The 22642-nt window shown below is 39.9% G+C and overlaps 1 protein-coding gene and 1 long non-coding RNA gene across 5 annotated transcripts in view; one reads left to right on the top strand and one right to left on the bottom strand.

Moving 5' to 3' along the window:
* Positions 1–3977: 3977 nt before the first annotated feature.
* LOC139155593 (uncharacterized) lies at positions 3978–9474 on the bottom strand. The gene is made up of 3 exons (XR_011557097.1): positions 9175–9474; positions 7301–7924; positions 3978–5587 (listed from the first exon to the last, which is right to left on the bottom strand). It is a non-coding gene; the product is annotated as an uncharacterized lncRNA (long non-coding RNA).
* Positions 9475–9522: 48 nt separating this feature from the next.
* The window catches only part of ESYT3 (extended synaptotagmin 3), a 64406-nt gene continuing 51286 nt past the window's right edge, over positions 9523–22642 (top strand). For 3 of the 4 annotated variants that reach the window (XM_070730763.1, XM_070730786.1, XM_070730777.1), the window contains exons 1-4: positions 9592–10143; positions 16939–16980; positions 19582–19716; positions 21003–21079. In XM_070730763.1, the coding sequence (XP_070586864.1) occupies positions 9793–10143; positions 16939–16980; positions 19582–19716; positions 21003–21079 (605 nt within the window). In that variant the 5' untranslated portion in view covers positions 9592–9792. Of the gene's footprint in view, positions 10144–16938; positions 16981–19581; positions 19717–21002; positions 21080–22642 lie in introns of all 4 variants that reach the window. The other variant, XM_070730769.1, reaches the window with a different exon arrangement.

Here is a 22642-nt window from a genome sequence, read left to right as displayed (position 1 = left end):
ATCTTTTTTATAGTGTGGTGATCAAAACTGGATGCAATGCTCCAGATGTGGTCTTACTAAAGACCACTTTATAGATTGGTATTTGTACCTCACTTGATCTTGATTGTATCCCTCTGTTAATGCAATTTAGGATTGCATTGGCTTTTTTTGAAGAACTAATGGCTCATATTTAGCTGGTTATCCATTAAGATTCCAAGATCCCTCTCAGTCACTGTTATTAAGCCTGGTTTCGCCCAGTTTAATGTACTTTTGGTTTTTCTTACCTAAGTGTAGGACTTTACTTTTCTCTACATTGAATTTCATTTTGTTAGATAGGGCCCAGTGTTCAAGTCTGTCAAGATCCATCTGAATCTTGAGCCTATCTTCCAGAGCAGTGATGATGAATCTATGGCACGGATGCCACAGGTGGCACGCGGAGCCCTATCTGCTGGCACGCAAGTCATTGCCCTAGCTCAGCTCCAATGTGCATGTGTGTGCCTGCCAGCTGATTTTTGGCTCAGAGAGGCTCTGGGAGAGCATTTTTGGCTCTCCGGGGAATGGGGGAGGGCATTTTTACTTCCCCCTGGCTCCAGGGAAGCTTTGGAACCTGGGGAGGGGGAAACACGAGCCTACTGGGCTCACCAGAAGTTGGAAACCAAACCGTTTTTGGCCTCCAGAAGGCCTCGGGGGGGGGGGCAGGGAAAGCTGTTTTCATCCTCCCCAGGCATTAAATTATGGGTGTGGGTACTCTTGCATGTGCAATTGTGCACGCCCACGCTCTTTCTGCACCCAAGGAAAGAAAGGTTCACCATCACTGTTCTAGAGTGTTAGCTATTCACGCCAGATTAGTATCATCTGCAAATTTGGTAAATTCCCCTTCTATTCCCTCATCTAAGTTGTTTATGAAGATACTGAAGAGTACTAAGACAGAATCTTGTGGCACCCCATTGCTTACTTCTCTCCAGGTAGACCCATTAAGGACTACCTGTTTAGGACAGTTTGTCAGCCAGTTGTGAATCCATCTGGTGGTGAAGCTGTCCATCCCACTTTTTTCTAGCTTATGAAGAAGTAAGTTGTGGACTACTTTGTTGAAGTATCCATTCAGAACCAGTTTAAGTTGATACATAAAAGTTGTCTTAGAAGCAATCAAAACAGAGAGGTCGTCTTATTTGTTCTTCCAGCAAAGCCAAGAAAAATACCATGCAAACAAAATGTCAGCAAATAAGCTTGCTCCTGTTAATTCGCAATAAATAAATCTGCTTCATTTTCTCCCTTTTTTGTAATAGGATTAATTTGTTAAGCAGGTTGCCTCATATCTGTTACCTTGTTGCTTCATATCTGTTTCACCTGGCAAATCATCATGTGTTTATTAATATACATATTGATTCATGGCTTTCATTCATGTGAAATTGTGTTACCAGGGATGGATTTATGGTGTTTATTCATGCCTTAAGAATTGGAAAATGCTGGTGAGTTTTTATGCTTGATGATAAAAAGAAAAGCACTGAGTTTTCTACTGTTAGAATTACTTCATAATTGGGGTGAATTGTATGGCTAACTACACTTAGCAGGTGTAGTATGTGGTTTATCTTAAACTGCAGGATTATAGGGAGAGGAGAAAAATAAACTGAGCTGAATAACAAATAGATTTAAGCTTTTTAAAATTCTAGTGAATAATTTCCTACAACTGTAAGTGTCAGGTTCAGACCTGCAGTCATTTCTGTGTACTTTGCTTAATTTTCACTTTCTGTGAGGGAAGCTTCCCTGAAGCCCAGCAGGCAAAAAAAATCACCCAATGGACAAACCGGAAGTTTGGAAAAATACACTTCCTGTTTGCCGTTGTGCTGTGTTTTTGCACTCCGAAGGGTTCAGGGAAGCGCCCCGAGTCTACGGAGAGGGGCAGCACACAAATAATCAAATCAAATAAATAAATAAATACGTAAATAACAAACTTTCTTCACAGAAAGTGAAAAATGGGCCATTTTTTGCCTGTTTTTTCACAAAAATTAAGGCTTTTTTGCTATCCCCCAGTCTCCAGGAGCTCTCTGCAAGCTCCTCAGCCCCCTTGTCCACCCCATTTTTGTGAAAAAAATGGGTGGAAAACGGCCTGTTTTTTGCAAAAACAGGCATTTTTGCCACCCCACAATAGCCAGGAGCTCACTGCAGGTGGGAGTGGGACTTCAGGACAGCAAAAATGGCTGCATTTGTTGAATAAAACGCACTGAGATTTCCACCCTCTTTTAGAGGGGAAAGGTGTCTCTTGTGCTTCAAAACTACAGTATGTTTAATAGATATGAGATTGTAAAGGAACCAGATAAGTAAATGTTTGAAATAAGATGGAGGATAAGTAAAAGAAGTATGATAAATTATTTTTAAAAAAAGGGATAATACAAATGGTATTTATGAGATAGGTCTTATATAAAAACTGAATGCAAACCATTGATATCTAGCACCGTACGGTAAACCAAGAAAGGGTGAGCTGTCAATATAGACAGCAAATCTCTGTCCTTTTTTCTTTTTCTTTCTTTTTTCCCCTTTTTTTCCTTTTTGTACTCTCTGTGGTTTTGTTCCCTCTTTTTTTGCTGAGATGTGTTAGGTGTTATTATGCTTACGATTTATAATTTTTGATTTCTATATGATGTTTTTAGATGTAAATAAATTTAATAAATCTAAGCAACCAAAGCCATTCTATTTTCAGGGACCATTCTTGTTTCCATTCTTTTTTTTCTTCCTTTTTTCCATTTCCGCTTTCTAGGGTTCCTCCTGTTAGCAATCTGTAAACTACCACACCCGGATTCTTTTATTTGTGAAGTGGGAGTGGGAGTATAAATGATTTAAATGTTAACTGAACAAATAATCCAGTTAATAACCAAAGGGTTGGCTGGGCTCTAAGGCCAAAAGCTTTTCAGATGACTTGTGATTTATAAATGAGCATGACTCTAATGTGGCTGCTTTGCAAAACGATTACAAATCTCAGCCCATGCACAAAAGGCAAATAAAGGACTGTGACAAATAAAGGACTGTGCTGCCTTTTTTTTAAAGACACCAGCCTTAACTACTAAACTTGGTAGTTCTCTTCAAAGCAAGATTCAGAGTATTTGTATCTTTGACTTCCAGTATGGCTTAGGATCAATATATTATCTAGAACAATTGCTCCTGCACAAATCTGCTGGATATTAAGATCTATTAAGAAATAAAGAGAACACCGTGTTTCCCCAAAAATAAGATCACGTCTTATTTTTTTTAACTCTGAAATAAGTGCTTGGCCTTATTTTGGGGGAGGTCTTATTTGGGGGCACATGGAGCAAGATGATGTGGGGACCAGTTGCACATGCATTTAAATATTTTCAGGGAGGGCTTGTTGGGTTTATTTTGGGGAAGAGATTATTTGGGGGGGTGATTTTTGGAGGAGGGCTTATTTTCAGGGGATGCCTTAATTTTGTGGAAACACAATAGTAACCAAAAATTTGAGATTTTTTTCCCAGTGGAGGTGGGTATCTCAATTTTAAAATCCCTTCTATCAAGGATGTTTACACAGCACTGATTTTACTATGTGTTGACCTGTGTTTAACAATGCTTTTAAAATGTTGTCTAAACTGGGATTTGCAGACTTCATTTAAGCAAAGATTTTAAATCTGGTTTGAGATTTCTCATACCCCCATCTTTTATTATTTAAAAATAAATGTAACATAAAGGACTCTTTGTTCTTTTAACTAGACCCATTGAACCATTCAAGCGTTATTTATTCCTGCACCATTCTTCAGAAATTAAAGTGTTGACTTCCTCAAGTTGATTCATATTAAACTAATTATTATATCAAGTGGGCATGTCCTATTTGTAGCCTGGTTTTTTATAAAAATTGACATTTAAAAACTGAATTAAGATGTGAATAAGGTTAAGTCTTCTTAACTTGTATAAATAATAGTTGGTGCCATCATAATTCTAATAGTAAACTCTTATGTAAGCCAATAAACTAGCAATTAAATTAGCAATAAATCAGGAACAGGCAGAAAGAAATATTTATTCGCAAGTGGATAATTGCGTTATGAAATTCACTGTTACCAAGGGCCAGCAGTGTATTGGTGATTTTAAAACATAATCACACACATTTTATTTTTTGTTTATAATCTGGAAGGATTCCTGCTGGTTAACAATAACAGATGGTATGCATAAAAAATTAAATGTATTTAATTAAAAACATTAAAATAAACAACGTAGCGACAATAACATTCTAACAGCACAGACAGCATTGTGTTATTCTCCAAATACTTTCCAGAACATCTTTGTTTTCAACAGCTTGCAGTGAGCAAAGGTGGGCTAAACTGATTTTTAACAGGCAGCCTTTACAATCCAGGTGCCAGTATTAAGAAAAATTAGCTTCTCTGAAGCTCATCCTCCTTTTCCTCATAAAAGTGAGGAACCTCTTTCCACTGAAATCACAAATCAGACCAGTTGATTCCACTTGCAATCTTTCTTGTATCACCTTCATTTGTCCATCCAGCACAGTATAATCCAGTCCAGAACCATGCCCAAATCTATCCTAGATGTGATCCTTCTGGAGTTTTGCCTTTCCTGCAAGAACCACACTGGGGTTGATAGAGAACCTCAGTGAACCAAGAATAACACTCCACCTCTCTTGAGTTCAGCTTTACTCTGTTTCATCCCACCTAAATCCCAACAGCCCCCCCCCCCCCCAGCATGGGCAAAAGATGATAGTATCTTCAACTTCATCTAAAGTGGCAGTGCCCATATGGATAACATAATTAAATGCACTAAGAATTGGTTGGCTGATTAAGAAGTATGTGTGCTAAAACCAGACAAGATGAAGTCAGAAATGAACCGATAATGAACAAATGTGGACGGAATACCAACATGTGTGTCCAATTCAAGATGTTAAGGTGGTTTGGCCATATAGATAGTGTTGTGGTTCAGCCTGAGGCCGATCAGGGTCCAGCTGCGTCTTTGCTGGCTCCATGCCCGGAGGAGGATGACAGTGAAGAGGAGGGGGCTGAACAGTCAGATGGGGGAGAGGAAAGTCAGGAATGGGACGAAGGAGAACAGCATGAGAGCCCCGGGGGGGGCCCTCTCCCCAGCCAGTAGCTTGGAGTCATTAGGTGATGAAGCACAAGCAGTCATTGGCATGCGACAGAGACGTTCAGATCAAAGAAAGGAGCAATTAAAGAAGTATTATCAGCACTGAATTAGGAACAGCTGGGCTTGGGTGTGGTCCTCCTTAGCAGGGTTTAAAAGGCAGGCAAGCCCTTGAAGCCATGTGGAGTGTTATCAATTGGAGTTACGGTGTCCTGCTTTGTTCTCGGCGTCTCTGTTCCTGGCTTGTGGCCCAGCAGTTTGGAAGACCTGTGCGGGGTGTAGGTCTGCTATCTACAGCCTCGTCTTGGCAGCACGAATCCTGTATTGCTGCATGGACTTTTGCTTTCGTGGAGATATTTGAAGATACAGCGTTTTCCTGTTTGTAAGGACATTTTCTGTTACCTGTGTTTTTCTTGAATTTTATAAACTGCCTTTGTCTTTTACCGGTGTGTCTGGCTTCTCTTTTTGGGTTGGTCTTGGCTTCCGGAGTGACCCAGACAGAACAGATAGGATTGCACTGCAAAACAAAAAAGTGAAGAGTAAGGGTTGAAGGCATCAGCATCTTTGGAGAGAGGGATGCAGAAAGAGTAGACAATTACTTATGTTTATACAAACTACTATTCTATACATGTTTGACAAATAAATAAAAACAAATAAATAAAAGATAGAGGCTACATATTGCAACTTACATCTTGCCCCTTTTGCATGCACACCAATATTGCACACATACAAAAGAAGTGATCTTTGATTAAAGGCATGATTGCTACTTTGCTTAATTTGACTCTCTGCATATGGCGGTGGTAGAGTGGAAGGGAAGACTGGGAAAGTCAAGGTTGGATGGAGTTGATATTATTCTTACAGGGTAAAAAGCAAGAGGTTTAAAGAGCAAAAGGCAGTATATAGAATGGCATTGGAATTAGCCTTTCCTGTTTCTTCTTCTTTTCTTTCCTGCACTCTGTATGTATGCTAGATATTTTTAGAAAGGTATAAATACAAGTTAATCCAAAAGCCATTTATCCTATAGCATCATTAAAATATGAAAACGTTCCTAGTTACTGCATGCGTGGGACGAACTACCATAATAAAATGCAGGAATTCTAGTTCTGCCGGTTTGCTAAATTGGTTGGGTAAATAATACAAGTGTACTTTTTCTTTTATTGTATAGAGCACACATTTGAGCACACATTTATTGTTGCAGAAATAGTAAGTAACAAGTAGTGCTCACAATTTAACTTCTAATATTGAAATATATTTTAACAATTAGGTTAATGCTCTGTACCCTTAACAGTCTATGAGTTGACTATATAAAACAGTCACTGTTAATCTATTTTCCCTTGCATTTTTTCATCTAAGCACCAGATGGCATTAAGAGCAAAGGAATAAAATACACAAGATTTTTTTTTTTAAAGTCCAGCATATTCCAAAGAAAAATTCTCCAATCCCTCCCTGACAGCCAGCAGCCATATTACTGTCAAATCCTATAGAATAAAATAGAAGTCTATGAAATCTAGTTCTCTTGCAATGTAATTATGGTATGTCCTCGTAGAATTCAATCTGCAGTTATATGTCAAAGCAAAAAAGGAATAAATTCTCTATCCAAATCTTCCCAACTTTGCTCGCTCTTTCTGGCCCGAGGGACAAGCTGGGAGTCTTCGGAGAGGGGTGACATACAAATCTAAGAAATTATTATTATAAATCATTATTATTATTATTATTTAAGTCTGAGTTTTCAACAAAAATTATTATCACTTCTCTGCTCAGTTTAGTTCATCTCTAAAAAACAGATGAAATCTATTTCATTCTTGAATGGAAAACTTTCAGAAAATCCTGGGCAGAAGTTAGGCTTGAAACTCAAAGAAATTTAAAAGAAAAACTAAAAATAATCCCAGAACAAGGCTATGACAAACTACATTCATATTTTGGCCAAAAAAATTGCATACATAATATGATTCAGTGTGTCATAGAAATCAAGAAATTTAGGAGCAAGATATTTAAATTAAATTAATGTTTGCTAAAATTATAATCCAGAAACCTCAGATTCTTCCTGGAAAGTAAATGGGGTTGTATCCCATTAGTAGTTGGAATAGGAGACTTGTCAAAAAGTTCCCAGGGTTTAGGACAGATTGAGGACCATAAAACATTCCAGAAGATGGGAATGGCCTGTCACTACTACAATCATGCCAATTCCATAGACAGGTTCATGCATGCATATAACCAATAATAAAATTACCTTAGAATGTTGTGAATAACTTCAGGCAGAAGCTATGCTGTCAAAACAAGGGCTTCTTTCATCCAGAAAATGTGGCTTGGGGGTGATTTTGTGCCCCACATAAAATGTTCCACATATTTGCTGGCCCAGTACAAGACTTGATGGAAAGGCAACTTGAAGGCTCATTGATATCTTCAAGTGGGATAAACTACCATTCCAATATAAGAGAACATTTGCATCTCAGGATTTACTGGGAATCCTTGGTACTCTCTGAACTTGGTTGCTTGCTTGTAACCAACTTGCTTTATTACCCAACTATAAAATCGTCAGTCCATTGTTGATATAAGCTGCCTGGAGTAGCCCCACACGAGATAGGTAGCAAATAAATTTAACAAACAGATAAATATCTGGTTGGGTAAGAAATGTCTGTAGGCAAACAACCAATGTGAGAAAGCATCAAGGGCTCCACTAAACCGCTGTAACAACTCCAGTTTATTAACGACAGGTGTGAAGCACAATGGAGTTGTGAAAACAGCTTTGTCTGCCTTTGCAAACTTCACAAAGGAACTGTGCAAATTTCCCAAAGGTGCTTTTTCCTGTTTTCTTGAAAGACGTTTCACTTTTCCTCCAAGAAGCTTCTTCACTCTGAAACAAAAATAGTAACTGTGAAAGGAACCTTGGACTCCTAGTGGACAATCCCTTAAACCTGAGTCAGCAGTGGCAGCCCAAAAAGCTAATACAGTCCTTGGTTGTATAAACAGAAGCATAATCATGTGAAGTACATTATTAGTACTGCTTTATAAACCCTTAGTAAGGCCACACCTGGAATACGGCATTCAGTTTTGGCCACCATATTACCAAAAAAGATGTTGAGACTTTAGAAAAAGTGCAAAGAAGAGCAACTAAGATGATTAAAGGCCTGGGGACAAAAATATATGAATACCGGTTATAGGATTTGGGTTTAGCTAGTCCAGTGAAAAAAGGAACTAAGGGGACATGTTAGCAATATTCCAGCATTTGAAAGGCTGCCACAAAGACAAGAGTCTGCAGAGAGGGGCGGCATACAAGTCTAATAAATAATAATAATAATAATAATAATAATAATAACAACAACAACAACAACAACAACAACAACAGAGGGTCAATTTAATTTCCAAAGCACCAAAGGGCAGGACAAGAAACAATGGAGGTAAAGTAATTGAGAAAGTAATCAAAGTCATTGGTTTATGGAATTCACTTCCAGAACAGGTCGTGACAGCTGTCAGCCTGGATAGCTGTAAGGCAGGATTAGACAGATTCATGGATGCCAAGTTATTGAAATGGATGTCCAAGTGCCGCCTCTATGTTGGTTGAGGCAGGCAGGATTCCCTTGGGTACTATTTGTTGGGGGTCAAGGGAAAGGGAGGGTTTTGCCTTTTCTGCTCAAGATCCCCATGTACAAATGGTGGACCACTGTGCGACACAGAATGCTTGACTCATGTTGTTAAGAAGAGAAGCAACCTGGAATTAAGGAGTGAGAACAATTATGTCCTTAATTGGAGTGAGAACATAATTGTTCTCCCTCCTTAATTCCAGGAACGGAACAGTTTGCCATCACAAGTTATGGGTGCTTCTTCACTGGAGGTTTTTAAGAAGAGACTGAACAGTCATCTGTCTGAAATGGTATAGGCCACAGGGATTGGCCAAGTTGGGTCTTCTATGACTTGTGGATTTCAACTCCCAGAATTCCTGAGCCAATCTGCTAGCTCAGGAATTCTGGGATTTGAAGTCCACATGCCAGAGAAGAGCCAATAGCAATCGAAGTAGTATTTAGACTTATATTATATTGTATTTACAGCTCTCTCTGTATGTATCGCTATATCACCCCCAACAATCTGGGTCCTCATTTTACCCACCTTGGAAGGATGGATGGCTGAGTCAACCTTGAGCTGGTGGTGAGATTTGTACTGCTGAACTACAACTAGCTGAAGTAGCCTGCAGTGCTCCACTCTAACCACAGCGCCTTCCCAGCTCCTTTGCCTACCCCTGGTATAGGGTCTCCTGCTTAAGCAGGCGGATGGACTAGACCTCCACGGTCCTTCCGGCTTGTTTGATTGATTGATTGATAAATCGAACCTGAACGACTGAGAATCTCCACAGACAAAACCTATCGCGCCTTTTCCTTTACGCTTGCGCGAGACCCTCTAGGGGGCACCAAAGAGCAGCAGCGACCCGACATCTTCTTCCACCTGCCTGGCCCGGCCGCTGGGAGGAGGAAGAGGCGGGGCCGAAAAGCAGCAGTAGCAACACACCTGAGCGAGACTTCGCTTTGCTTTGCTAGGGCGGCGCTGAGGGAGGCGGAGGCGAGTTAATGGGCGGCGGCAGCCGCAGCAGCAACAGTAGCAACCCCGCGGATGTTCTTTGACGGGCTGCCTGAGGGAGCTGCGCTAAGGTGCTGAGCACCTGCCCGCTGACCCGCCCGGGAGCAGCGCCGTCGTTCTTCTTCGTCAAATTTCGCTCGGGCGCCACCTGCCATGCAGCCGGCGGCTCCCAGTGCAACGGCGGCCCCGGGGCGGTCGGGCTCCGCTGCCCCGGTGGAGCCAAGCGAAGACCCCCTCTCGCGGTGGGAAGCCAAGCCGTTGCCCCCGGTGCTCCGGGAGCTGCGTTCCTTCGTGAGTCGGGCGGTGCTGTGCCTCGCGCCGGTCTACCTGGCCGGCTACCTGGGGCTCAGTACGATCTGGGTGGGGATCGCCTTGTTCTTGTGGATGTGGTGGCGAAGAAACCGGCGGGAGAAGAAGTCCCGGCTCTTGGCGGCTTTCGGGCTGGTTGAGGATGAGAAGCAAGCCATCAGCCAAGGCATCGCCCTCCAGCAGCTCCCAGCTTGGGTGAGTAGCCCCAAACGAGACTTGGCTCGCTCTTTCTGGCCCGCGGGGGTCAACCTGGGAGCTGAGGAGGTTGCTCTTCTGGAGCCGGCTCTGCAAATGAGCACCTGCATCACCTGGTAGCTCCAGAGGCTTGAGTTGGTTCCCTCTTTGTTCCTTGGGACCTGGTATTACCGCTCATAGTGCTGTCGGTCTGTCTGTCTGTCTGTTGGTTTATTTGTTTGTTTATTTATTTATTTATTTATTTATTTATTTATTTATTTATTTATTATTTGTGTGTGTGTATATATATATATGTATATATATCACATGTTTTTGCTGAATTTTTAAAACTAAGGGAGACTAGGATAGCACTATTTCAGCCTTGTTCTGGCCTCATCAGCTAGCCATACCCTTACTTTGATCCTGGGGCTTCTGCCTTGTAAGGCAGAGAATTAACCTCTAGGCCACAGGATCTGATCCCTTCAGTTTTGTACCAGGGAGGGGCTATATGGTTTTTTCTGTCAGATCACCCTGGTATATTGAAGGAATGTCACAGTTCCTTTTTGCATATATGCCGTTCATTCCAAAGCGGACTCAGAGCAGCTAGCAAATGCAATAAATACAATAATATTAAAATACAATCACAAATACATAATAAAATCAATAATCACAATAAATAATAACTTTAAAAGAACTATACACACACAGCAGTCAATCTAATTCTAGGTCTGCCGGAAAAGCCAGGTCTTAACGGCTTTCCAGAAGATCGATAAGGAATCTCTGGGAGCAGTTGATTCCATAGGGTTGGAGCCACCACAGAGACATTGTTTGGCAGACAGGACCTGGAGAAGGCCGACTCTGTGGGCCCTTATTGGCCTCTTTAAGCAGTTTACAGAATCAGCATATTACCCCCAACAACCTGGGTCCTCATTTTGTCCACCTCGGAAGGATGGAAGGCTGAGTCAACCTTGAGCCGGTGGTGAGATTTGAACTGCTGAACTACAGCTAACAGTTAGCTGAAGTAACCTGCAATGCTGCACTCTATCCACTGTGCCACCCCGGCTCTATAGTATGGAGTAGGGGAAACGTACACCTTCCCACCAAATAATCTATGTGCCACCAGAGGTAGGAGACTGGCAGTGAAAAAGTTCTATCTTGTCCATTATTCTTTGCAGGTGGGGGGGGGGGGTGAGGGAAGCTTGCCATTCTCTACCACTGGTTTGGAATTCAAGGGGACACCTGACAAATTAACATCAATCAAAACTGCTACTTGCTTACTGATCCTACTCATCAGAAGTAAGTTAACAGAGTTGGAAGAGACCTTGGAGGTCTCCTAATCCAAGCCCCTGCTCAAGCAGAAGACCCTGTTACCGTTTCAGACAAAAGGCACTCCAATCTTTTCTTGAAAGTCTTAAGTGATGAAGTTTTCACAACTTCCGAAGGCAAGCTATTCCATTGGTTGGTTGTTCTCACTGTCAGAAAGTTCCACTGTTGATTGTTATAACTGTCAGAAAGTTGAGTAAACCAAGTTTGATTACATCTATTCAATATGGATGTAGCTAGCTGTAGTTCAGCAGTTCAAATCTCACCACAGGCTCAAGGTTGACTCAGCCTTCCATCCTTCCTAGGTGATAAAATGAAGATCCAGATTGTTGGGGGCAATAGGCTGATTCTGTAAACCGCCTAGGGAGGGCTGTAATAAGCACTATGAAGCGATATATAAGTCTAAATGCTACTGCTATAATGCTAATATGCTAAGCAAAGCCAAAAAAAATCATATTATAGTTTAATGCAGTGTATAAACACTGACTGCCTTAGCACTGGTAACTTGACTGCCTGCTCAACTAAATTTAGGGTGCAATGAAACAGCTGTATAGTTATTTCTATTGGGTTAACGTCTTGTTTACAAATATCATATTATTGCAGTACAGGATTTGCTAAAGTAGTCAGCTTGAATAGGAAAATTAAATGGGGTTTTTACAGACCTCCTGAGACCTATCATGTCTTATGACTTTGAAAAGATTTGAGTGTCAGATTTAATTCATATGGGCCTTATGCAAAGAGCATTCCTTTAGCTCTTTGAATCAGGAGCTGGTCCTAGGTTTATCTAAATCTCAAGCACCAGGCACATGGTGAATTTGGCACTTAGAAATCTTAACTGACCCAAGTACTTCACATCTTAGAAAACAGCCTATTGAATTACTAATGTATTTCAAGTGTCTGTTTCTCCTGCCAACTTAATGTGAAAGGTTAAGTACAGCATTCCTTCTTCTTCTGTATAAAAGCTATGTAGTAAAGAGGAAAATATGACCAATTATGAACTGTTGAATTTGTTATCATGAGAATGTGATACTTTCAGAACAGAATGCCTCAGTCTGACCTCTCTCAATTACACAGAGACAATATAGTAGCTGTTACACCATTAGTGTGAATGTTAGTGCAGGGTAAATAAAGAACAATTGTTTTAGTGAGATCCATTTAGAGCTGGACTTGCCAACAACTAATGAACTCTCCACTCTGTATTTTAAAAGATTTTGAAGCTCACCTACAATAGAAGGACCCTTTTCCTTGGAATTAAAAAGCAACAGAATCTGACAAGTCACATTGGTTCACTGGAATAATCACAAAACACCTGGTTGTTTATGCACGTTATTCTTTTATAGTATACCAGCGGCATTTCCTTGTGTTATGACCTAGCTAAGATCATGAGTGGCACAGTCCAATTCTGCCTGGGTGAGCTTCATCCTGCTAGTTAGTCCATCTGGAGAGAGATACAAAGTTATGGGTGAGATCAGGAACAAAAGGAAGCGTGTATGATAAATCACATACAAGTACTGTACAAATCAAGTCCACATTTGTATCGATTCTTGTGACGTAGTCTGACAAACACTCTTTAAAATTGCCTTAAGGCTCCCTTTTTTTCCTGTTGCTCTACTCCTCTGTTACACGTGAGGGACACTGAGGCTGAGTAAGAAATACCTGAAGTATTGTAAATCAGACATGGCTCATCATTTCGTTGACTTTGCATTTTTGTTTTGCTTTACAAAGCAATCTTCTGTGAATCACTTTACCATTAGGGACGGGTTTGTTTCCTACATGCTTAATCTAGGTTTCATGGTAAGGTAGAAGTATACGAGTGCATGTGTTTACTCATAAGTGACTTTTGCTTGGCTGGATATATCTTCTCCTATGCAAGTAGACTACAGCTTGTTTCTTTCTTCAAAGTTATAGTTGAGAGTGGGAGTGGGACTCTGGTGTTGATCAGTAGCATTTGATAGCTTCTTACAATGGTTCCATCATATTAATGATCTTTCTTACTGAGTAACAGGAAATTGTGGCAGTGAAGATATTCTGCTTACACCTGTAATTTTCTCATGCTTCTATAACAGATCATGGGCAAGAGACTTTCAGGGTTGATTAGGAGCTAATTGTCCATGCAGGCATTCCTATAAAGTAGAGTGATAAATGAGAAATGCCATCATTTCTCTCATGGATCTCTAAAACAGGGTACTGAATTTAATTCCTGAATTCCACTACTCCTTGGACTATTCTTTCCCTCCCATCAAAGGTCTTGTAAGTCCTCGGAGAGGGGCGGCTTACAAATCCAATAAATAAATAAATACCCACATCACATCTAACATCAACTTTTACTCACATTGAGATCCCCTCGCCCTCTTGTCTGAATGGCATTGTGCATGGTGCTAATATATTTAGACATGGAGCCAAGCTTATAAATGTTATAAGCCTATCTTTGAGAATTGGGGTGGGGTGGAGGAAATTGGGGTGGGTGCATCTTGAGTATTCGTGCACTCACTCATTTTGTAGTTTTTGTAATGTATCTGCCATAACTTCTCTCCCTACCTCCGCAAATCATATGCAATTTATGTTGCAGGATTTGCTAGTACATTATTATTATTTTTATTGAACTCTGCTGAGAGCTGAGAATTTATTTTATTTTTCTCCCAAATCCGCTACCCATGTAAGCATAAACTCACATAATTTGTAGATAGTCCTCGATATACAGCCATAATAATGTCCACAATTTTGGTTGCAATGGTTGTAAAGCAAGTCATCATGTGATTATGTGATCCCCTGAGCCTTCCCTCTCTGGGAATCCCCACCTCTGGACTTCCATTGCTATCCAAAGCGCCCATTCTTGCTGAGCCTCAGGAGAATCCCAGCAGCACAAGAACGGGTGCTTCGGGTGGCAACGGAAGTTCGGAGGCGGAGATTCCCAGCGAGGGAAGGCTCATGGGAATCCCAGCAGCATAAGAATGGGCGCTTTGGGTGGCAACGAAAGTCCAGAGGAAGGGATTCCCAGCGAGGGAAGGCTCAGGGGAATTCCAGCAGCATAAGAACGGGCGCTTTGGGTGGCAACGAAAGTCCAGAGGAAGGGATTCCCAGTGAGGGAAGGCTCAGGGGAATCCCAGCAGCATAAGAACGGGCGCTTTGGGTGGCAACGAAAGTCCAGAGGAAGGGATTCCCAGCGAGGGAAGGCTCAGGGGAATCCCAGCAGCATAAGAATGGGCGCTTTGGGTGGCAACGAAAGTCCAGAGGAAGGGATTCCCAGCGAGGGAAGGCTCAGGGGAATCCCAGCAGCATAAGAACGGGCGCTTTGGGTGGCAACGAAAGTCCAGAGGAAGGGATTCCCAGTGAGGGAAGGCTCATGGGAATCCCAGCAGCATAAGAATGGGCGCTTTGGGTGGCAACGAAAGTCCAGAGGAAGGGATTCCCAGCGAGGGAAGGCTCAGGGGAATCCCAGCAGCATAAGAACGGGCACTTTGGGTGGCAACGAAAGTCCAGAGGAAGGGATTCCCAGTGAGGGAAGGCTCTAGGGCAGGGGTAGGGAACGTTGGCTCTTCTGTGACTTGTGGACTTCAACTCCCAGAATTCCTGAGCTAGCATGATTGGCTCAGGAATTCTGGGAGTTGAAGTCCACAAGTCATAGAAGAGCCAACGTTCCCTACCCCTGCTCTAGGGAATCCCAGCAGCATAAGAATGGGCACTTTGGGTGGCAACGAAAGTCCAGAGGAAGGGATTCCCAGCGAGGGAAGGCTCAGGGGAATCCCAGCAGCTTATGAACAGGTGCTTTGGGTGGCAACGAAAGTCCAGAGGAAGGGATTCCCAGTGAGGGGAGGCTCAAGGGAATCCCAGCAGCGCAAGAATGGGTGCTTCAGGTGGCAACAGAAGTCCAGAGGCGGGGATTCCCAGCAGTGCAAGGCAAAAGCGTGACTTTTGCAATGGGTTTGCACGCATTATTTGCTTTTACATTGAGTCGTATGGGGAAAATTGCTTCTACTTATGAACTTTTCTACTTACGAAACTGGTCACGGAATGAATTAAGTTCTTAAGTAGAGGTACCACTGTAGATCTAGAGATAGAGATAGAGATATACACATCCACATCCACACATCCACAAATACACAGATGTGTGTGTGTGTGTGTGTGTGTGTGTGAGTGTATGTACATGTGTGTTGTTTCTGTTGAATCACTTTGCTATACCCAAATATGGAAGAGAGCATACTGCTTCATTTTTGCCTCTCAGCCCCTCCAGGGGCCATCCAGGCAGTTAATTTTATAGTTGACATTATATTCTATATGTGTAACATATTTTTGCTGATAATGAAAATGAAGGGAGACTAGTATAGATTTATTTCAAGCTATTTAGCTTTCATCAGCTAGCCATACCCTTAACTGGGATTTTAACCTGGGCAGCTTACCTGTAAGTCAGTAGCTTTTAACCTCTAGGCCACAGGTTCTCCTCCTTGTATCACCTTGTGTGTCCAATCACACTTGGCCAATACAGAATTCTATTCTGTTCTGTTCTGTTCTATTGTTTTTAAAGCTACGTTGGTTTGTATAATAATGAGATATGTAATCTCTGGCCCTTAGAAAGCTTAAATAACAATTATTTAATTGTAATGTTTAATACAATTAAAAACAAAAATATTATCCTCTAATCTTAATTTAGATCAGACTTCCAGTTAATTCTACAGTGGTACTTTTTTTAAAAAGAATGTATGGTCCTTTTAATTAAGATATTTACTCACAGTCTTTAAGGAAAAGCAATTCTATTTACTAGCATTATCTTAAGATATAAATACAAAATAGGCCTTTATTGTTGTTCCTTTATAATAAATTGAGGAGGTAAGCAAATTTTATCTGTACAATAAATCTAGTTCACTATGAAGTGTTAGCCTAAGGCTAAGAAGGTGAAATAAATCACTTTATTTCACATTAGTGTGGTGACAAAAATTGAAGGTAAAGAAATCCCAGTGTTTTAATGCCGCCACCCTGAAATGTGTGAGGGCTTGGATTGCATGTTAGGTATAATGTTTTTAAAAAGTATTGCTTGATTGACTTTTAACTGGAAATTCCACAAATTAAATCAATCTATCTCTCTATCCATTCTTCCTTCCTTCCTTCCTTCTTTTTCCTCTTTCTGGAGGCTCAAGGGCAACTAATAATCAAGTTCCCACAAAATAAAAAGATAATAAACAGAACAAGATAATAAACAGAAAAGCAGAAGTTAGCTTGCTTGTATATAACTTTTTATGTAGTTATTTCTTTGAGTTGGATTAATCTTGTCTTCCATTTTCAGTATGGAGCTCTGCTTGTAACTGTAATTGTCTCATAATGGATATAAATCTGAAAATGAAATACTGTATATAAATTTGCAGGGACATTTTTGATATTGCTGTAGAATCATGCTATACAATAGCCCTTAGTTACTCATATTACTTTAATTGCATTTTGTGTATTAATTCTCATAGTCCAGTCCATTTTCACCTGTTCTTTCTTTGCCTTGCTTTGCAGGTACATTTCCCAGATGTTGAACGGGTCGAATGGCTGAACAAGGTAAGGCATTGGATATGAAAGGAGCTTGTATCTGATAAAAGTAAGGCTGGAATGTTTCTGGTTCAAAGTTTGCTTTGTAACTTGGCTGTTGAATCAACCATGAATAAGCTTGTTTGCTCTAGTTAAGTGGCTGGGGTAAGTCGGGTATCATTTGTATCACGTTCAGGGTTTGCCCTGAAGTTTGTTTGATCAAAATTCTGTTCTGCCGAAGAAGAAAAAAATTACCATCTGCCTTTGCTGGGATCTCTCCAAAATAAATTGTGCAGCAATCTTTGTTACCAAAACTAAGTAGCCACAGCATTTATATTATAATATATGCTCATCTCTTAGGCAGATCTTGATAAAACTGAAAATTATCCTGAGTCTTCCTTGCCGGCCCAAATCTATAATACCTTCAATGTTAGTCAGTCAAACTCTATTACACTGACTGAAAGAGTTGTCATCAGCCCCAGACTTTGATCTCATATGACATATGGAATGAAATGCCCCCATGCAGTAAAGGGCTGCAAAAAAAATTTACTACCACACTATGGGGGTGGCTTATTTTGTAGGTGTGGCTTGCCGGCCATGTGATCAGGTGGAAGTGGCTTGATGATCATGTGATGGAGTGGCTTAAAGGTCATGTGACTGGCTTAAAGGTGGCCTACTTGACGTCACCCGCGTCAACGGTTTGGGTTAGGGTTAGGGTGCCTGCCTTCTCCTCACCTCAAACAGATACAATTTCTCTATTTACTATTATTGAACATCCAAAATATACTGTTTAATTCTCTATATATATGCCATAAGTGTACATACATATTACACATAGGCACAAAAAAATATACATTATCTGCTGTGTAAACTGTATGTGTATGTACACACACACACACACACACACACACACACACAGCTCTTCTAAAATTATACACATTCAACCTCATTTACTGTGATAGGGAAAACATACCCAGAGCCCAGAAGGGGGAAAAAAGAAAAAAAATTCAAAAATTTTCTACCGGTTCTGCATACCTGACTGTACTAGTAAGAGCCCATCACTGCCCCCATATCCAAATTAGATTTGGAAGAAAAGTGAAATATTGAACTACTGTGCCTAATGTCATGTTAGGAGTTCATAGCAGTAGTGAGAATAGAGAGAAAGAGAGAAAACATGCCTGGGGTGAAAATTATTCAGTACTTTGGGAAATTGTATGCATCCCAGGGAAATCATGAGGGAATATAATTCACAGCGTAAATTAAAGCAGCATTGTCAAATGTGTGTTTTGAAAATCATTTTTCTGAATCTTTTAATCTTGTCCCCAGCAATGTGAAATCATAGCTGCCAGTTCTGTATCTGGTGTTGACCTTAATACACATCCAGTTCTTCCCAAGAACCTAGGTTGTTGTGATGTATCAGTGTGTAATATATGTGAATCCAAGCACTGTGGCGTTTTGGCCTTTTGTAATTGACAGGTGGAACTTTTGTAGATGTGCAGATTTTCTAAGTGCTATTCAAGATTTTTTGGTATGGTACCCAGCATGCCAATAATTACTGGGATCATCACCATAATCTTTCAGCTTTTATTTTCAGATCTTGATACCTTGTGGTCTTCTCCAATTCTTTGTCTTCTATTCTACTGTCTCTGGTATAACCACATCAATTATGCACACTTTCTTCTTTACAACAATAGTTAAATCTGGTGTGTGTGATATGCCAAGACTATCAATTTGAATTCAGAAATATCACAATATTTAATCTGCTCATTTTCAGGAGTGTATGTTCTACCACTGTAGAAACATAAAAACATTTACCTCCCACCGAGTAGGATAGCGAAAATGTTCCCTAAGACCTCTCCACTATGTTGGAAATGCAAGAAAGAAATAGGTTCCTATTATCATCAATGGTGGATGTGTAATAAAGTTAAGCTTTATTGGAAAATGATAGAAAAAATAATAAAAGAAATAGTAAGACAGGAGATAGAAAACCCCCCGGAATTTTACTTACTGGGTATAACTAATCAGTATAAGAAATAAATTCTACATTTAGTTATTCATATCTTGACAGCAGCCAGGATAGTATATGTGCAAAATTGGAAAGGGGAAAATGTTCCCAAAGAAGAGGAGTTTATTAAGAAAATATTGGATTGCGCTGAAATGGATATGATGACAAGACGGTTAAAAGACCAAGAGGAAACAGAATTTTATGCGATTTGGAACGAAGTGTATATATGGATAAATAAGAAGAAAAAGTAAAAGTAAAAAGAGTAGGAGAATTGTAGAAGTATGGATATGATTTAAACGTTATGTTGGAAGTAGTTTATATATGAAGACTTACTATATAAGGTTAAACAAATTTCTTCTTTTCATTTAAAGTAATTAGTAGATTTAAAGTGTTTTTAATGTATTCTTTTTTCTGTATTAAAATTTTACTTCTAGAATAAGCGGGGAAGATGCAACCCCATTTTTATGTTAAATGTATGTTTATCAGTTTTGTCTATTTTATGAAAATTAATAAAATTTATTGGAAAAAAAACATATACAAAGTTGGCATTCTATCTTCAAAATAAAAATAGTAAACAATGGTAATATACAAGTGGTAATATTAGCCTTTTACTGCTTTATGACTAGATTGTTGAACAGTTCTGGCCATACTTTGGAGCAATCATGGAGAAGACATTTAAGGAAATCCTTGAACCAAAAATCAGAGGAAAACATGTACATCTGAAAACATGTACATTTACTAGAATCCATCTTGGAGATAAGGTAAGATCATGTCTTTGAAAATGAAAACCTTTTCTTTTCTCACCTCTCACTTTATTTCATTTACTTCTAATATTTTCTTTATTCTTTGTTCTGTCCAATTTATATTATTGTTATATTGTGTATCATGTGTTCTCTTTCTTTTTAATATAAATATTCAATAAAGATATAAAAAATAGAAAATAAAGAAAATGACAGCCACATCCAGTCCAGTTTTTCATAGTATATTTTCTGTGTCTACATAAGTTTAAGGTATATCTGGATCCATTTATTTTAATTTCTGGTTATTTGTGGCGCAATGATTTCTGATATTCACTTTATTAATTATAACTGTAATAAAATGGTCTTGTTCAAACCCATTCCTTAAGTTACCCCACTAAAAGATAAAAGTGCAGGCAAGATAACAAAGAGTACCGTAGATGTTTGTGCAGCAGTTTTGTGAACCTCTGTCCATTTTATTCAAAATAAGTATTTGTTTTCAGAATCTTTCATATTATACTTGGATCCTCAAGATGTTAGTATAAAAAGAGAACAAAAAGATGTTGCAGTTTTACATGCTGTTTTTATCATTATTGTTAGCCACTCCGAGTCTACAGAGAGGGGCGGCATACAAATCCAATAAATAAATAAATAAAATAAATAATAAATAAAATCTAACTCCTGCTAAAAGTTAGAATTATTCTTATGATGTTTTCTCCCACCAGTTTTGAATATGTAAATGTTACGTAGTCTCTATTTATAGGGGTTATCCAGTGGTGGGCTATGAGCCGGAACGCTAAATTGCGCTCGCTGCCGTGGCTCGTAGGTTCTTACGGGACCAGCGCAATTTTGCTGCTGCACCTATGGAGGCAGAAAAATCACACACGGAGCCGCAGGTGTGTTTCGGCGAGGTTTTTTTGCTTCCGCGCATGCCGAAACATGGGCACACCTGTGGCTCCATGTACGATTTTGCTGCCTCCACAGGTGCAGCAGCAAAATCACGCTGGCCCCGCAAGAACTTACGAGCCGCGGTGGCAAATTCTTCAATTCCCTAGTGACCGGAAATGATATCAGGTTTAGTTGCAACACCTCTGAAGGGTATCAGATTAGAAAATATTCTATATTTTATTCTGCAGAAAGAAAACAAAACAATGGGCAGGAGATAAAGATTCTATAATCTTTCGCTCCTGCCCATTATTTTCTTTTCTTTTTGCGGAGTTTTTAAAAATTATGATGGCTCTAGCTTGATATTTGGCTGTTGTTATGTTTGTGCTAATATAAATAAGGTTTTCTCATTTCTTTGCTTTCAGTGCCCTAAAATTAAAGGAGTGAAAACCTATACCAAAGAAGTTGATCGAAGACAAATAATCCTGGACTTGCAAATATGGTAGTATAGAACTGCATTGTTTCCTATGGTTTATCATTGGGAAAGGGCACAATTGGTATCATTAATAAGCAGTGAACAGTGAATTTTTCTATGCGTCTTGTTGCTAACAGTGATTATTATTATTATTATTATTATTATTATTATTATTATTATTATTATTATTATTAAGATTTGTAGGCCGCCCCTCTCCATAGACTTGGGGCGGCTCACAACAGTGATAAAACCAAACATAATGACAAATCTAATAATTAGAATCTAAAATAGCAATTATGCATATAAAAAATTTAAAAGAGGAAACCCCAGTAAATAAAAGCATACATACAGTCATATTGTGCACAGAAACTACATAGGCAAGGGGAAAGTGTCTCAATTCCCCCAAGCTTGACGACAGAGATGGGTTTTGAGGAGTTTACGAAAGGCGAGGAGGGTGGGGGCAGTCCTAATCTCCAGGGGGAGCTGATTCCAGAGGGTCGGGGCCCCCACAGAGAAGGCTCTTCCCCTGGGTCCCGCCAGATGGCATTGTTTAGTTGACGGGACCCGTAGAAGACCAACTCTGTGGGACCTAACCGGTCGCTGGGATTCGTGTGGCAAAAGGTGGTCTCGTAGATTGCTTTGCTTTTCCTAAAATTATGCTATAAAAATGGAATAGAGGCAACTTATGGTCCCACATGACCTCATGCATGGTATGCGAACCTGCAAAGGTACATTTATCACAGTAAAGATGGTTTTAGAGAGGTGTTTCTCTAAGTGTCCAGGATGCAAACAAATGCATAAAGATGAATGTTTGCTTCAAATGGGGAAACCTAGATTGAGATCATCTAGGAAGGATAATGATTGCAGGCTATATTTATAGGGGGGAAATGGGCTGAAATAACGCTGATTGGAAACCTGCAGTTTGTTCGACAGAGTCCATATTTAGTAGAGAATGTGCATCTGATTAAACTAAGTTGTCACCAATATCTTGAAACAGAAACAGAATCATTGAAAAATATCTTAGGTATGGTATTCACTAGGAATATAACAAAAGTTGATACTTTTGATGTGAAAGGTTTATTGGGCTTCTGTCTAGAAATACATTAATGATTGGACATGTAATTATTAGTAATTAATAATAGTAGTGGCCAATCCCATTTGCATTAAATTTTGTACTTGCTGTGGCTCAGTTTGGTTAAATGGAAAAGAAAGAAATGAGAAAGAGAATATTTCTGCCTCCCACTCAGCTGGGGACCCATTTGAAGACCTGATCTTTTACGACACTTAGCTAACTCCATGTAAATGGACCATTCTCATTGGTTCAAATTATCATCAGCCAATTCAAACGCTGTTTCACCTGCCAATCAAAACGTGCCTCTTATCTTTTTCACTAGCCTCAATGCCAAGCAACACCCTGTTTGCTATGTCAAAATAAATAAAGGAATTTAGTGAAAGTAGAAATAATCATAGGCAATCAAGAATTAAATCCAGAAAATGTGTGTTGGGTGTAGGAGTTGAACCCCCAGCACTGGGAACTTCACACCCCTAAGCCTGCCACTTGGCTAGGGCCCTGTTGGAAGACCCGATTTT

The sequence above is a fragment of the Erythrolamprus reginae genome, chromosome 1, assembly GCF_031021105.1.
Source record: "Erythrolamprus reginae isolate rEryReg1 chromosome 1, rEryReg1.hap1, whole genome shotgun sequence".
NCBI classification, from domain to species: Eukaryota; Metazoa; Chordata; class Lepidosauria; order Squamata; family Dipsadidae; genus Erythrolamprus; species Erythrolamprus reginae.
This window is presented reverse-complemented; position numbering and strand designations above follow the sequence as displayed.